We start from the raw sequence: 18479 nt of genomic DNA on the forward strand, positions 1-18479 counted from the left end.
GGTTGGTTCCGTGTCTATTTATAAATCGTAAGATACGCTGTCATTTTGTTTACATATGAAAATCTATCTATTTGAGAAGGTTGGTTCCGTGTCTATCTATAAATACGCTGTCATTTTGTTTACATATGAAAATCTATCTATTTGAGAAGGTTGGTTCCGTGTCTATCTATAAATACGCTGTGATTTTGTTTACATATGAAAATCTATCTATTTGAGAAGGTTGGTTCCGTGTCTATCTATAAATACGCTGTGATTTTGTTTACATATGAAAATCTATCTATTTGAGAAGGTTGGTTCCGTATCCATTGATAAATCGTGAAATACGTTGTCAGTTCGGTTTACACAGAAGTTCTTCATCAAAGAAAATACAGAATGTCAGCGAAGTCTATTGTAATGAATTTAATTTATATTTTTGTTATTCGAATGAAATATTGAACGATCATTTTCAGTTCCAATAAATGATATCACCATTTTACTTTATTTATTGAAGATTATGCTTAAGATTTATATCCCGAGGGGGTGGTCACTTGGTCTCTAAGAATCTCATCACACACCACGAAACAGAAGTTCCATTCGCAAAGACCATGACAACACGAGACTTGTGTTATCACTTTGACAATGCCTCTCCAATACATTGCCTTGAACATGAGATCTGCGACAAAGAGCCACTAGATATAAGTAGTCGTATCCTGACTAATCCAAGTTTCCAGGTAAATGTAACTGGATGGCATGATCCATCTCCTGTCCATGGAAACCCTGAATACGCTTCCGGTATAGACAGATACCTAATTAGCATATATGAGGTAAAAGACGCAGGGCCGGGGCTGCTGGAAATGGGAAGAGACTCAGTTGTCACAAGGACAATAGATTCCGATCAACCTATTGGATTCGAAATTCCTTCAGACCTACCTAATCCTGCACTGTACGCTGTTCTCTTAGAAGTTAAAGACATTGCCAATAATGTTAAACAGGCCAGGAGATTCGTAATGTTTGACAATACTTCAAAGATACTCGTAAGAGATGATAAACCGTTGTATTCCACCACAGCAACTGATATCACTAATAACAAGTGGCAGACTAACCACGGAGACCTTTGTTACTCCTGGGCTGACAGGTATTACAATGATAAATCTTATCATTTAAACTTGCTGCAGCCAATAAAACCAGACTATCACGGTCATATTACAGGTATTTATGAACAAATATCTGGAATTCTTCCCGTTTCTGGGACTGCAAATGTTCATGGCATAACACATTTCTACTTTTCGCTTTCCAGTGAAACTGAAATTATAAGTAAGGAAAATGTGCCTGATTTTGCTTCTCAGAAAATTTGTTTGTCCCCGACGATGCAGGACGGAGAAATATACCGTTTTGAAATCGAGGCACAAGACATCATGCATCACACTTACACGGAACATGTGTACACCCATATCGATTCCAGCGGACCTGAAATATTCGATGTAGGACTGGAGAAAGACGGTTATAAACTTTTATCTGTCCATAACAGTTCAGATCTTTCTAAAATGATTTTGAAATTTAATGCATTAGATATTCACAGTGGCTTGTACTCTGTGGATTGGTCTCTTGGAACGTCTTTCGAAGCAAGTGATATTGGAAATGGCTCATTAGGAGTAGTTCGTTTCACACATAATGTAAGTATATAAGCTTGCGTAATAATCAATAAATATCTGCATTGGGAAGTGAATTATCTAACTCTAAATTTGTATTGAAAAGTGCAATTTACTTGTGTGTATTCTGTTCAATCAGAGAGATTTTAGGTGGTAGACAATGTTGGTGAAAATATCTCCGAGATCTGTGTAGCCTTCTAATTCATTCAGTGTTCGAAATATAACAAGAAACCATTAAATATTGAAAATTATTAAACTAATTTTGGTGGAAGTGAACCTCCCAGTCCAGTTCATCCAGGCAGTCACATTAATTATTTAGTTAAACTTTATCAAGTTTTACATTTATGTCTTTTATAATTGTTTACGGTCTAAAGAGTATGTCCTGTAATTTTCATATCTTTGAATACAGGAATCCTGTGTGGAACGTCCGAACTGCTACTGTCCTTCCATCGGTCAATGTGCTTATTTCAACTTCACGTTGAAGCTCAATTCACTTGTGCACCTTAATACACACAACGGCAATCACAATCGTGTATACCACTTCACCCTCACGGTAACAAATGAAGCTAGGCTGCATTACGTAGAGCATATTGAAGTGTTAACGGACGATTCACCTCCGGCTGTAGGTATGGTCAGAGAGGGACCGGTCGGAGGACCGGACATTGACTACACAAGTAGGGACGAAATTATTGTCCACTGGGACGGTTTTATTGACCACGAGAGTGGAGTACAAGCCTATAGGGTAGGTTTGGCTAGAACATGTCTTGGAAGAGAAGCGATTGATCATAAAAATGGAACTGGTGTTCTAGAAGACGACAATGAAATATCAATATTTGAGACTACATATAAATCCGCCCTTTTGATATTACCAGAGAAAGGCCAGTACTTTGTGACCGTGGTGGCATACAATAATGCCCGAGAACCCTCGGACCCTATGTGTTCGGATGGCGTCGTGCTGGATAAGACTCCTCCTGTAATAGTAAACGTTACCATGAGGGGTGCTTCTGTCACAGGTGCAGTGGTATGTTCCGATGAAACTGCATGGTACATAACAAAGAACTTGACACGCTACCGAGTCAATGCTGATTGTGCTGATCTGTGCAGAAATACACCTGTGAACGAGTTCGCATCGTTGTTACCTGTAGAAACATCTCGCGAGACAAACCAACCCTGTCAGATCGGTGTCGGTCACGGAATAATTTATCTTCCACATGATCTCATTTACCTCCAATGGGACATTAAGGACACAAGCAGTCAGGTTCACGATGTTTATATAGGCATTGGTTCAACAAAAGAGAGCGGAGCGTCTCCAGATCTGATAGACTTTCACAAATCGCCACACATTTACTCCTACAAGCAGAGACATGTTGGCCTCAGTAACGGAGAGGAAATCTTTATATTTCTGAAAATCATCAACAGTGCTGGCCTTACAACTTTGTCCACTTTCGGACCTGTTATTATAGATGAAACTCCGCCAATTTGTCCATCATCTCTGCCCGTCAGCATTTACAACAACTCTTTGGATATCTACTGGGATGAAGGAACATTTTATGACAACGAACAGAAAGAGCCAATAACAAAATTTGTATTTCGAGTTAGTAAGTAAATTCTGTCACGTGCTAAGAATACTATTTGAGAAGCCATTCGTCTATGATTGGCCTCACATGTGTTTGCTTATATGAAAATAATGATAAATAATTGATATGTGTATTCATCATGCTTTATTAATATATGCACATGTATTCGAAATTATTAACGAGCAATTCTTATAATTTTTACCAACAATGATTGTGATTGATGCAATTTAATTACAATCATTTTTGACTTTAGGTCGACAAGGCATCTTCGTCTCTGGATTCCGACCAATGGATGTTCCAAATAACATAAGTTGTTTCAAAAAGCACAAAACTTGTCTGACTATCACTCTCTCTGATTTACAAGTGTACGACGGGGACTTGCAATCCACCTTTATCATCCAACTTCATGCATTTAACAATGCAGGCCACCACTGTACAGTGAATACCGACATTTTCGTTTTACCATCCCAGCATTCTCCAGGTCATGGTGTTGTACGTGATGTCGTACCTACCGACAATACCGAGTTAAACCAGGAACAAGATATTGACGTTTTGATCCTGCCTGATGAGTATTGTGTAACATGGGAAGGATTTGAATACCATGGTGATATCAAATTCGAGCTTGGTTTGGGGTTGTTACCGGGGACAGACGACATAACTCCACTTCACGGTATCCCGGATGTAAAGTTTTACTGTGAAGATGCGAAAACCCTTCATCATTACCGTCGTTACTTTGTTACGATACGTGGCATTACCCCTGGAGGGTTTGTGGAAGCAACATCTGATGGATTTACAATTATAAATTCATCAGATGTAACGGCTTCATTAAAGGTGTATGATGGATATGACTGTGCTAGATCTCAAAGAACATCACTGAAACTCAAAGTTGGCACAGCCAATATTTATACCTCAGACCAAATTACTTTTCATGTCGGTTATTCCTACACACTAGAAACCAATGCAAGTATAAAAATAGAAAGTGATGACGTCATAATCAAAACCCATAAGGAAGTTGATATGTTTCATTATTATGAGTTTGTAGCATTAAGTCCACGGTCCCACTTCACCGTAACATCAGAACTAAATGTGTCACTCGGTTTGAATATTTTGAACTGTGTCCTCGATGTTGACAGGCAGACTAGTTCAGATGCTGTGTCCTTGTACTGGAGTAAAGGTGTGTTTAGTCAATATGTTTCTCATTATGAAGTGGGACTACAATTATTGTCTCATGGAGCTTCACCTAAGGAAACTAGTGATTCTTTAATACTTGCATTCACAAAGGTACCAGGAAAGTCTGCAACGTTTACATTCGACAACACGAAGTTAGTTAAAGGTCATTATTCATGCCTGTTAAGACCTTGCATAGAATACCAATGTCTTGGTACAGTAACAACGAACGGATTTGATATCATGGACCCAGTATACGACAGCTTTTCTGTAATCTCAACTCTAAACAAAACTGCACGTGATTGTTCAGATATACACCTGAAAGTAACCGACGTACAGTGTCAGACGTCTCACGTCACTTTTGGTTTCCGCTGGGCTATCTTTCGGGATACAGAAGCAAAGATACAGCTTACCAAGTGGGATTTGCACATTGTTAAAACACATAACATTAATTTCACGGTAGGTACAAGCGATAATTGTAAAATTGGGAAACCTCACCTATTTTCTTCAGGAACATTAAGATAATAATTAAATAATGTTTTGGGACTAGAACTATTCGTAATTTGATAAAATATTGACACTGAATTTCCTTTCACATTTGTTTCGATTGTTCTTTTCATTAAAATGATAATTACAAATTCTGTACACAAATAGTGATATAAAATGGCACCTTTGTAACTATTGCTATGTCAAGTGTTTCCCCCATTTTTCAGTTGTCAAAATGCTTGAAATTGCCACTTTATCCGAAGTTGGAAATGTTTACATGCGTAGAAGTTTACTGTCCTGCTGGTTCAACGGGAGTCAGTTGTGTCCCACTCATTGTGGCAGAAGATCCGAACATATTCGACAAAACCATTCTGTATGAGGTAGACTCAGATGCAGATGAAGTTAGAAACAACAAAGATTTATTTTATTCAAATAACATCGGTGACAAGATGGCCTGGCTACACGGTGCTGAACTTGACTTTACTGATAGGTCTGTTCGTCCTGGCGGAGTTATCATTGGTATGGGCGATCTGTCTATCATGTGGTATCTACTCAAGGATTCGAAAAACCTTAATCAAACATGTGAAGAAAATCCCAATTGCGTGGCATCTGTGCAAACTCTGGGAGGGTTTTCAGTCTTCCAGGGTATCAATCTTGAGCCGGATATCATGTACTTTATATGTGCTACCACTCAGACGAATGGAGATGGAATGTCATCGTTGAAAACATGTGGAAATGGTTTTGTTGTAGACGTAAGTCCTCCATCTACTGGTGATGTGACCGTCATGTCCGAGAAAGGGTTCCTTATAAACGTCGACAGTGTTATCGTTCATTGGGACAGATTCAGGGATTTCCATGGATATAAAACAACACTGGGATACCCATCTACAATAGCAAAATTTTCCTACTTCATAGGTCGGTATATAAATACATCATACAAAACTGAATCGATGAAATTAAACATTTCAACTTGATGTAAATATAAGCGATACATAAAAGGTGGTAATCACCGTGTTACTTGACTATAATTTCTGATATAATGACATGTTTAATTTTAAGTTTCAAGTTTTCTGAAATTTCACAAACTTCTGCTGTTGTCGATTGTAGGAAGCGAACCATACGGACAGGATGTTGTTGCTGAAACCGACATCGGCTTGCATCAATCTGTCAAGGTCAATAACCCACCATTCCGACCAGGAACGATATACTACGCTACAGTTAAAGGTAATTTATTGTAAACATTGTTTAAATATCAGATAAAACAAAAGTACATGGCACAAAAGTAGTATGACCATCGTCGTTCATCGAGGAGAGACAAAACAAAACCTGCTTGTCTTCAAATCGACAATTTGACGTTATAATCGTGTACAGGGAATTTAGTATTTTAAACGTTAGCGATGTTATTAGAAGTAGCTCTGGTGAGTTTGTTTTCTGGTATGACAATGTGATGTGGTAGATAATGATTCCAAGGCCTCATTAACAACACGATATTTTTATTATCTGTGTATACTTCTTTTATATTAACAATATAACATATGCGACATTAACATTATAAAACAACAGAAAACATACTCTGTTGTCAACATCATCTAAATTAAAACTCAAATACGATAAATATTTCATAATGAGATCATTATGGCGACCGTTAAAGTGAGATGTCAAATATTTTTCAAAACAGCATTTGACCGGGTGGGACACACTACTTCTTCCGTTTCAAATGGAGTGGTATTCGACAATACTGCACCTGTAATAGGGACGATACAAGTTGGAACCTTTCTCAGACCGACGAATGTAATATCCTCAGAACTCTGCGTCCATTTGGTTGGTTTACATGACAATGAAAGCGGTATCTATGAAACTCAATTCGGCCTAGGATCGACCGAACATGCACCGGATGTAGTCGATTATCAACAATTCGTCGGGGAGACTGCATGTTTGTCCAACCTCACGTCACTGTATGATGGACATAAGTATTATGCTATTATCCTGGTATGTAGCCGCTAATTGAAGAGCTGTTTTTTGTATTCCATGTTATAAATGTATATCAGAATAAGTTTTGTTATGTAAACATTTAGACCAAAGAACACGTGTCAAAATTAGGGATTTAATCAAAACAGGTGACTCATTTCTGTGTATTTCATTTACACTGTTATCTGATTTGAAAGATATATATTTAACTCGAGTTTTATTATTTTTTATCATTATTTCATTCTTTATCTTTTGCTGTTATTAATCTAAGTATTATCATCATATATTGACAAAATAACTTTTTTATTTAAGGTAACAAACAGAGCAGGCTTATCTGCAGTCTCGGTTTCAGACAAATTTATAGTCGACAAGTCTGCGCCAACAAGGGGCGTAGTAAGAGATGGTATTTCAAGCGTGAGTAAAATGTTGCTATTTTTAGTTCATAGTTGATTTTCATTGTATTAGTATAAATAGCTCGCATTAAGTATTCTTTATGTATCCTTTTGGCGCGATTTTTTTAAACTTCAATAATTGAACATATTCAACTGTGGATCATTACTGGGGGAGGGGGAAGGGGGGGGGGAGGAATAACACCATTAGAAGTTAGCAAAATACTACTTAGTCAAATGTAATGTTTTTTCTATGTTAAAATACTGATGAAGAAATATTATGGTGTGCGTTGAACTTCCTGCGTTTGGTAATATAATAGTGTTATACAAATAATGATTATTTCTATGAAAAAGAAGTGTTATAAATGATAATAACTTCATATGTTTATTTTAAGACTGATATTGACTTTCAATCAAACACAACTCATGGTGGCTGTCACTGGTCTGGTTTCCATGACCACCACTCAGGAATCAAGTACTACTCAGCGGGACTAGGTACTATACCTCAGGAGAATGACGTCAGACCTTTGTCCTTCACGGGAACAAACACAGGTGACAAGATACTAAACAGAAGATACGACATTCCTCTAGCACCACTTTGTAAGACAAGCATATATATATATAACAATTTAGATGGGAGCTAGTGAACATAGGTCACTGTTTATATGTGTTGGCTTCACACTGGTTATCTGTCTGATCAAAGTGTTGGTGATGTCATCGACACATCACACGTTAATTGTACACTGGTTAAGTTTTAAAGAGCAATTTTATTTTATAAACATTACCAACCTAAAACGAAGCGATCGTCATAGCAAAGATATTTGTCGTGGGTAGTAGGTACATCTCTGTGTAATTATTGTATGACAAGTCAGTATTCAAAATTACGTATATGTACAGTTCTCATAGTTATCAGAATCTACTCCAGTCTGATGGATTCTTGCTAAATATAGGAACTGCACTTTTGTTAGGGATCTACTCCAGTCTGATGGAATCATTGTGAAAAGTACATGACTTACTTAAAAAAGTATATACCTTGCACATACACTCCATTTCATGGTACTAAAAATAAAATTTTCTACCAGATTATATAGTATAGTCTGTATGTGTCTATTAGAAGTCTTGGTAGAGTTCCCTCTTAATTTTTATGGGCTGTAATCGAAAGATATGTTCTATGAATCGGTCACATATTTTACCAAGCTTATGGATAGGGTTGAGGGACATCTTGTCAGCTGTAAAGTCCTCTGTTACAGAGGTGTTTAAAAATTTCCCTCTTATGACACGTAATAAATCCAGATTTACAGCTACCAAGTGTATAAATGTCCATTTCGAGTTTTGTACTGAGCACTCGACCACTTGAATCGGTACTCAATCGAACGAAAGGCCTTTTCGTTGGAAGGTAGAGCCGGACATAATGTAGGCCAGCACGTCTCCGCGTGACGAGATACGGTTCTTCCACTAACATCTGAACCACGAGACATTAAAGCTTAATTGTTTAAACGTACTATAAAGTTCATTTCTTGCATGAAAACTAGATCACAAAGATCCCCATAAAATCGTACACAGTGCAATTTATTTTTGACGAATTATTGTTGAGATAATCTTTAACAAAAATGTTCTTGCACGTTACCCGTTGTTCCTTCTGTTTGTCGCTATGGGAGACGTTATTTGTTGATGTTGTTTATATCCGTGTCTTGAGAGCAGAGGGCGGGGATGTCACTTACAAAAAGTCAGTGAAATACAGGAATGTGCAATCATAGCAAAACCCAAACATCATTTATGTATAGTCACGTGACATAAGTACGCATGTGGGACTGATAATCACGCTCATTGTACAGGATAGCACGGTGATTACATCGAACAGATATGAATCATGTGGGACTGATAATCACGCCCATTGTATAGGACAGCCCGGTAATTACATCGAATAGATTTGTATCATGTGGGACTGATAATCACGCCCATTGTATAGGATAGCACGGTGATTACATCGAACAGATATGTATCATGTGGGACTGATAATCACGCCCATTGTATAGGATAGCACGGTAATTACATCGAACAGATATGTATCATGTGGGACTGATAATCACGCCCATTGTACAGGATAGCACGGTGATTACATCGAACAGATATGTATCATGTGGGACTGATAATCACGCCCATTGTATAGGATAGCACGGTAATTACATCGAACAGATATGTATCATGTGGGACTGATAATCACGCCCATTGTATAGGATAGCACGGTAATTACATCGAACAAATATGTATCATGTGGGACTGATAATCACGCCCATTGTATAGGATAGCACGGTAATTACATCGAACAGATATGTATCATGTGGGACTGATAATCACGCCCATTGTATAGGGTAGCACGGTAATTACATCGAACAGATTCCATACATGTCGCGTTATCCTACCAATCAGAAATGACTTCGTTTTTGTCACTGAAAGCATTGTTGTAACTTAAAGGGGAATGATCGTGGCTCTCTTCTCGTCTGCATGGCAAGTAGGGTTCCAGGAAAAAACTTGTTAAGTACATTTGTCATTTTCCTTTAGTCGCCAGCTAGGTTTAAAAGGTAGGTCCTTTGCATCACTAACGGGTGCTAGAAGGACAAAACAGCTGCATGTAGCAGATTAAAATTCCATTTACAATTTGTATTTAAAGGTGCTGTTCACTTCAATTTCTTTTGTACAATTTTCAAAATAACTTAATGAGAATATTCTGCTGAGATTGTATTCCGAAACAACACTCTTGCCTTTTGGTAATTCAGCTTACTTAGTAGATAAACGTTTTCAACGCACAAACACCAGAATCACAATTACACCTCTGTCTAAACTGACCGGGGTGACATCAATATCAACGCGATTTATAAGTAACAGATGAATAATGCTCACATTTATCTCCCTTTAGAGATCCGGTGGACTCATAACTTTATACCTGGAGCGACTTACTACTGTATGGTACAAGCGTGTAATGGAGCTGGACTATGTACATCAGTGTCTTCTAACGGCTTTAAAACAGACAATTCTCCACCACTGCCGGGGGTCGTCCATGTTGGATTTGAAGGTCACCATTCAAGATTTTGGGCGCATGCGTAAGTTGATATTTTGAGTAATTCTATCAGTATTACAGCTAGTCATTTCCATTTATCATTGGTACGATATAAATCATATTAGCTGTAGGCACTTCCAGAATTGTCAAAATAGAGTTTGCCTTCATGTAATAGGCATGCTTTGTCTAATAATTTATATATATCATCGACCAAAAGTGAACAGATACAAGTACCTTGTTAACCGTGTCAGCCAAAATGATACAATTTGGTCTGGAAGAGGACGTCTATTTCAGCGACAATGACCGATGCGTTAAAGTATCGTTTTCAAACTTGACACTGGGTTTATAGCGGCAAAACTTATCGACCAAAGAACACATTGAATTTTATCAGGCGACAGGACCTAAAATGTTGATTAGAGACAACAGCATATGAAACACTTCATCAAATCCTCGTATGCGTTGTTAATAACTAATATCCAGTATGAAAATATCAAAGATTGTACAAACGAGAAACAAATAAATAACAACTTTGCAAACAAGTTGATTACGATTTACAGTAGAACTTACCGGGCAGATTTTTCATCATTGTAGGTTTTGTCAGTGATGCACAGGCCTAAATTAACTCAGAACAGAACATTATTGATTTCGTTCGCGATTGAATATGTAATAAAGTAAATGGTAATTAAAATACATTTTGTGAAAAACAGCAAATTTTGACGTAAAGTTTCATCGTTATCTATATTCGAATTGACTGTTAAAAGGAGTTGATACAATTTTTCTAGGCACTCATTTCAAGTAGAATGGTTTGGATTTGTGGACGTGGAATCCGGAATAAAAAATTACGACATTTGTGTCAGACATGCCAGTATCAGCGAATGTGATATTCTGTCATTAACAAACATGTTTCTGACGAACAGCCTGACGTACCCTGTTCCACTGCCACAAAAAGTACCATTGAGTGTTGAAATTAGGGCCTACAACTACCTCAATATGTCTGTCATTAGTGTTTCGGATAGTTTTATTGTCGATTCCACGCCCCCCGTTCTGGTAGCTCCTCCAGTATTAGGAACAGAAAACAAAGGTCTTAATGTGTCGGTGCAGTTCGATCCATCCCTATTAACATTAAAATGGAAATTTGTCGATGAAGAAAGTCCCATTGTGAGACAAGTGGTCTCTGTAAGAACACATCATGATGGACATTCACCCGTAGAAGACGTTTATCTATCAACCGAAACTAGCCTTATCATTACACTAGACCCCCCTAACTGGCTGGTACCAGGGGATATATATATTGCTATTGTAACCGCTTGTAATGAAGCAGCGCTTTGTACAAGATCAACCTCAAACGAGCTACTTGTTGATCCAACTCCCCCACATCTAGGCGGATTCCTGGAACCCCTGTCGTGGCACACGCCTGCAGACTCAAACTTAACTGGGCCTTTCATTAATATGACGGTTCACGGGTTCAAGGACATTGAATCAGGAATCAAAACTTATTACGTCACGGTAGGTGACTCATACAGTGGTTCGGAGATAAGTGAAGGAGTTCTAACATTTCCACCATCTGAAGTTCACAGTGAATCAGAATCCTTCCAGTTTGTTTTGACCGAATATCTCCAGTCTGGTCGGCGCTTAGTATTGTCGGTTTGGGCAGAAAATCACGCTGGGTTATTCAGCGATATTGGAAGAGTGACCGTCACTGTTATAGCATCCGATATAAAGGGCACTTTTGGGTACCTAGAAATTTTAAAGCATTCATGTGGCGCTGAATATTGTAATAAGGATTGCACGTGCGCTGTTGTATCACAAAAGTGCCATACCGTTAATATAGACTTGGATTGTACGGAACATAATCAGACACACGATGATGATCTGAGAATTCAAATCCTACCTGGAGGTAAGGTCAAGGGTCAAGCTTTGACAGCCTCTTCCGCTTGTATTTCTGCCAATTGGACAGTTACTGAAGCCCAACGTCATAACATCAAACGGACAGAGTGGAGCATGGGACAGCTCGGCATGCCTGTCGGAACTGGAGTATTTGATCTTCTGTTAGAAAAGGTGTGGTATGATATCGGACAAAGAACATCTGTTACACATTGCTTGCTCGGAGCAAAATCTCTACAACACGACACAAAATACGTTGTCTATGTCAGAGCTTGGACATCCACGTCAGATTTCATTGTGTTTACGTCACCTTCCATTCTAACAGACAATACACCTCCGTCCGTCAAGAAAGGGAAATATATAGTTGAGAATTCAAACGGGATATGTAGCCATGACGCTGACTTTACCATAGCCTTGGACAGACTAACTGCATGTTGGTCAGATGTTTTTACGGACGCTCAGAGTGGTATATACACCTACCGCGTGGCGCTGGGGACTATACCAGGAGGTAGGTACAATATATAGTAAATACATATTGAATTTCTAATAGACTTTATAAAACGTAAACGTGTATCAACAAATGCCAGTCTAAGATAGCATTTACTTATTCAATAGTGCTCAGTAATGATACTTCTTTGTTTGTAGGTGACGATGTCATACCAATTTATGACGTAGGACTGAATAATACGATGTCATGGAATGATTTGTCGCTTTCTCCTGGTACAAAATATTACGTAAGTGTCACCTGTATAAACCATTTGGGAATCAAAAATATGCTGGTCTCTGACGGCATTTTAGTGGACAAGGAACGTCCATATAAAGCCATTGTGTTCAACACTGAGCGATTCCATAACGCCCATGTCCAAAACGCGCAAGATGTGGGAGTTTCATTCTACGGCTTCGAAGACAGACATTCAGCTATAAACAATTATTCAGTCGGCTTACAGATATCAGACACAGTTGTGATGCCGAATTCGTCTCCGGAATTCCACGATACAGGTTTAAGAACCAAAGTAACCTTTCATAAAACGCCTCTTCGGTCTGGACAATGGTTTAGGTTTGCCGTTAAAGCACGAGATTTTGCAGGATTTGAGAGTGACCTCGTGTATTCAACCCCAGCTATGTTTGACTCAACAGCACCATTTCACATTAACATCACCATGGTAACTATGACAGAAACAGTGACGTCATCAAACGGAACATTGTATTGGTTTAAGATCTTTGGTCAGATACAGGAACCCACTGTTTATAAACTACAAATTTCGTCGGTAAATATCACCGCAGCCAATGTTTTCGAAATTTCTTTTGAAAATCAAAAGCAGATTCAGCCAGTTATGATTGGGAAAGATGGAGTAAACACACTCGCCTTGTCTTTCATCAGCTCTCCATTCCACGAAGGAAATCGATCATTATCAGTTTTTGCACGTGGTTTACCAAAACATACAATACTTGATTTCACCTTGTCGATATCTGATGACGTCACAGTTACTGGTCTCACAGACAATGTTGTTGAAGTCTACCAAGTGTCTGCTACAGAACTCCAGATTAACGTCGACGTGATGGATAAGGAGAGTGGAATTAAGGATATTTATGTCGGTGTAGGATCTACTCGAGGTGGATTCCAATTCCATCCACTGATACACGTGTTATCATCCTACAACATCTTACTTCCGGTCGATGTACCTCACAGACAAACATTACACGTAACTGTTATTGCAGTGAATCAAGCCGGAAGTAGAAATCATTTTCACTCGAGTCCTGTCATAATGGATCACACTCCGCCGATTATATCCAATGCAACGATGACCACTACTTACCGAGAATTTGGAAATCAAACGCTGTCAAAAGTTAGGGCCGCTTGGGATGTCATAGATGAAGAGAGTCCATTCACAGTTTGTTTGTGTGAAATAAGTAAGTACATACTTACCCTTATTAAACACCCAGTATTTGTAATTAAGAAATCAATATTGTATCAGATTTTCGAACGATGACCACTGCTTACCGAGAATTTGGAAATCAAACGCTGTCAAAAGTTAGGGCCGCTTGGGATGTCAGAGATGAAGAGAGTCCATTCACAGTTTGTTTGTGTGAAATACGTAAGTACATACTTACCCTGATTAAACACCCAGTATTTGTAATTAACAAATCGTACAGAGTAGGCAATAAAACAATTATTGTATCAGATTTTCGAAGTAATTCTGTTCGATTCCATTACTTTTACCTTTTTTCAATGTTACAGTTGAAAACGGGATGTCTCATGTAATGTACCTCGGCAAGGATGAAAACGAGTGCGAGACTTCAGAGATATTGATAGAAAACGACACCTATTTCTCTACACGTATACAATGTACGAATTCCGCCAATTTGTATCAGGTCACTTCAGTAGATCCTAAGCATGTCATACTCCGTAGACCTGAGATCACAAATGCAAGGATTACATTTCACACCACCTCGGAAACATCTGCCGGACTTCCGGTAGTACGATCCTCTTCGATGTTAACGTTCTCGTGGGACATATACGCTGATCCATTCGATATCGATGACTATTCCTACAGAATTTGTCGAGGTAATCAACACATTACGGAGTGGGAGACGACTGACCTTCGGAACTACGCTGCGATAGATCACGTGACCCTCAAAGACAATGACATCTATACCGTAGAAGTTAGGACATGCTTTAATGACGGGATGTTCTGTGCAGTTATAAATGGATCCTTCCTGATTTCTGGGGAACCACCGATCTTAACAGGTACTCTCCCGTTCATGTCAATAACACTATGCAGGTACTATTGAAACATGGCTGTGATGTCATCCATTGTTTCTTTTGCACTATATAGGAGCATGTTACCTGTTACTGTTCTATATATGTTTTAATATCTCACTTATAGGACAGTCGACAGTAAAACGACTAAAGGTAGCGTGAAATTATTTAGTCTCTCAAACGTCCTAATCTGGGTTCAAGAAGAACACAATATAACACAAATGAAGTAGTAGACAATTCTGTTTCAGGATCAAAGGTTTGATCAAAACTTGACACGATCTAAACGAAAACATAATTAATTACAAAGTTGAAGTGTATAGTGTGCCAGCTTCTACAAAACGGATTAAAATCATTTGCATGCATACATAGAATTTCAAATTATTCACATGGTGACATTTTCAATAATTTCCAGAAAGAGACATTTGAGGGGTGAGGTGGATTGGGTGGAGTGGGGGTCTTCATCTTTTTGACAAAACATTTTTATTGTTTTGAAGATGACGGGGTTAAAAGAGATATATCAAAAAGAATATTAATCCGGTATATAATACGCATTTATATATTCCAATGATACAACCACTTCCTTCCTTGAATTTAACAATCTGTGATATGCGTAAGTTAATACAGGGGTTAAATACATCCCTTTTGTTACACTGTAGCCACATCTTGACTTCGTTGTAAACATGTTATTGCAATGATTAAACATCACTAAAAACACTATTTCAGTGTCTTTTTCAAACCCATTACTTGAAAACAGTTGTAGACTGGGGAAGTAATATCCCACTTCACTGTCGTAGAACACAGTGAGAATGCATTCACATCATAAAACAGCTAAATGTAAACAACATTTCCGGTATGTCATCAGAGATACCACAGCTAAAGGTAACAACACTTCTGGTATATCAACATACATAAAACAGCTAAAGGTAGCAACACTTCCGGTATGTCATCATATATAACATAGCTAAAGGTAGCAACACTTCCGGTGTGTCATCATATATAAAACAGCTAAAGGTAGCAACACTTCCGGTGTGTCATCATATATAAAACAGCTAAAGGTAGCAACACTTCCGGTGTGTCATCATATATAAAACAGCTAAAGGTAGCAACACTTCCGGTGTGTCATCATATATAAAACAGCTAAAGGTAGCAACACTTCCGGTATGTCATCATATATAAAACAGCTAAATGTAAACAAGACTTCCGGTATGTCATCACATATAAAACAGCTAAATGTAAACAACACTTCCGGTATGTCATCATATATAAAACAGCTAAATGTAAACATATAAAACGGCTAAATGAAAAAAAACAACACTTCCGGTATGTCATCATATATAAAATAGCTAAATGTAAACAAGACTTCCGATATGTCATTACATATAAAACAGCTAAATGTAAACAACACCTCCGGTATGTCATCATATATAAAACAGCTAAATTAAACAACACCTCCGGTATGTCATCACATATAAACAGCTAAATGTAAACAACACCTCTGGTATGTCATCATATATAAAACAGCTAAATGTAAACAACACCTCCGGTATGTCATCACATATAAAACAGCTAAATGTAACAACACTTCCGGTATGTCATCACATATAAAACAGCTAAATGTAAACAACACCTCCGGTATGTTGTTACTTTTAATTTTTTTGTATGTGATGAATAACGTTTATTTGGTTGAACGCACGGAGGTGGAACCGTCGTCGAAGTTTTTAAAACGAGAAAATGCTTAATTGCACAACGGTAGATTTAAGCCTTATGTCTAACACAGATTTGTTGAAACTGTTTCATATAATAATGCAAAGGAGTCCCAAGATCGCAGACCTGACGGGCTTCGGTCTCTCCTCTCGTGTACATATTATACAGTTTTCGGTTCATCTCTGAAATTTATAAAATAGAGAGACAAATCCAAACAAATCTATAACAAAAACGACATCAATATCTGAAGTCCTTACCGTAGTTCATTAGATTGTATTTTGTCATCCAAAAGTATATCTCATAATTCTGTATCCTCAGGACTCCATCCAAGGACCGCCAGACGTGATAGTGGTTTGATTCTTGTCTGGGATGATGTCTTTAAAATTCGACCAGAACTACTTCCGCGGTATACAGTGACAGCTGGTACCGGAATGGGTTTAGCAGACTTGTTACGTCAGGTTAAGACCACGGAGCGTCATGTGGTGTTCAGTTATTTCAGCGGAAGTGACGTGTACATACATATCACGTGTACCTATGTTACTGGGCCGCTAACTACATATCGAGGGAAAGTGAATGTGACATTTTAAAGTATATCTTTTGTAAATTGAAACGTATGTAGAAAATGTAAAAACGATACGTGTCGAAAAAGGTTTGTTTTCAGAATTGAGTTGGCATTGTGTGCATCGAATTCGTAATAAAACCTAACTGATTAAATGGACAGTTTATACAGAAAACAAGAAATGTGTAGATGCTTACTAAATGTATCAACATATGTTTCACTACATTAACAAGTATTCATCTTTAGATATCAATTACAATGATACCAAATTCACTTAACAGTGCTTTTGTATGCTGACTGATACGGAATATTTGAAACCAACAGTTATAATTCTATTGTATATAGAATTAATGCTTCAATCAGACACTGTAGAGTGTATGTAGACTTTAGGATACAATCAGACACTGTAATCCTGTAGAGTGTATGTAGACTTTAGGATACAATCAAATGGTGTAATCCTGTATAGTGTATGTAGACTTTAGGATACAATCAGATGGTGTAATCCTGTAGAGTGTATGTAGACCTCAGGATACAATCAGACACTGTAATCCTGTATAGTGTATGTAGACTTTAGGATACAATCAGACACTGTAATCCTGTATAGTGTATGTAGACTTTAGGATTCAATCAGATGGTGTAATCCTGTATAGTGTATGTAGACTTTAGGATTCAATCAGACACTGTTATCCTGTAGAGTGTATGTAGACTTTAGGATACAATCAGACACTGTTATCCTGTATAGTGTATGTAGACTTTAGGATTCAATCAGACACTGTTATCCTGTATAGTGTATGTAGACTTTAGGATTCAATCAGATGGTGTAATCCTGTATAGTGTATGTAGACTTTAGGATACAATCAGATGGTGTAATCCTGTATAGTGTATGTAGACTTTAGGATTCAATCAGACACTGTTATCCTGTATAGTGTATGTAGACTTTAGGATTCAATCAGACACTGTAATCCTGTATAGTGTATGTAGACTTTAGGATTCAATCAGATGGTGTAATCCTGTATCCTGTATAGTGTATGTAGACTTTAGGATACAATCAGATGGTGTAATCCTGTATAGTGTATGTAGACTTTAGGATTCAATCAGACACTGTAATCCTGTATAGTGTATGTAGACTTTAGGATTCAATCAGATGGTGTAATCCTGTATAGTGTATGTAGACTTTAGGATTCAATCAGATGGTGTAATCCTGTATAGTGAATGTAGACTTTAGGATTCAATCAGACACTGTTATCCTGTATAGTGTATGTAGACTTTAGGATACAATCAGATGGTGTAATCCTGTA

General features: G+C 37.8%; 1 protein-coding gene across 1 annotated transcript; it reads left to right on the forward strand.

Annotated features, from left to right (window-relative positions):
• Positions 1–818: 818 nt before the first annotated feature.
• Positions 819–17297, forward strand: LOC132563603 (uncharacterized). The gene is made up of 13 exons (XM_060228344.1): positions 819–1652; positions 2038–3226; positions 3459–4831; positions 5086–5773; positions 5966–6082; positions 6537–6847; positions 7139–7240; positions 7611–7767; positions 10133–10316; positions 11056–12665; positions 12803–14068; positions 14397–14906; positions 16941–17297. Exons 1-13 carry the CDS (start codon positions 834–836, stop codon positions 17207–17209), a joined length of 8595 nt encoding a protein of 2864 aa, XP_060084327.1. The 5' UTR covers positions 819–833; the 3' UTR covers positions 17210–17297.
• The last annotated feature ends 1182 nt before the right edge of the window (positions 17298–18479 follow it).

This window comes from Ylistrum balloti, unplaced genomic scaffold, assembly GCF_031769215.1.
Source record: "Ylistrum balloti isolate Yb309-2 unplaced genomic scaffold, AGI_CSIRO_Ybal_v1 Utg371786, whole genome shotgun sequence".
NCBI classification, from domain to species: domain Eukaryota; kingdom Metazoa; phylum Mollusca; class Bivalvia; order Pectinida; family Pectinidae; genus Ylistrum; species Ylistrum balloti.

What these genes read in the sequence shown, in the direction of transcription:
- LOC132563603 (XM_060228344.1), top strand. Translation starts at nt 834, where the DNA reads ATGGGAAGAGACTCAGTTGTCACAAGGACAATAGATTCCGATCAACCT. An exon ending in ATACTACGCTACAGTTAAAG is followed by an intron (nt 6,083 to 6,536) that starts GTAATTTATTGT and finishes TTTTCAAAACAG; the next exon opens with CATTTGACCGGGTGGGACAC. An exon ending in TCAAGATTTTGGGCGCATGC is followed by an intron (nt 10,317 to 11,055) that starts GTAAGTTGATAT and finishes CAATTTTTCTAG; the next exon opens with GCACTCATTTCAAGTAGAAT.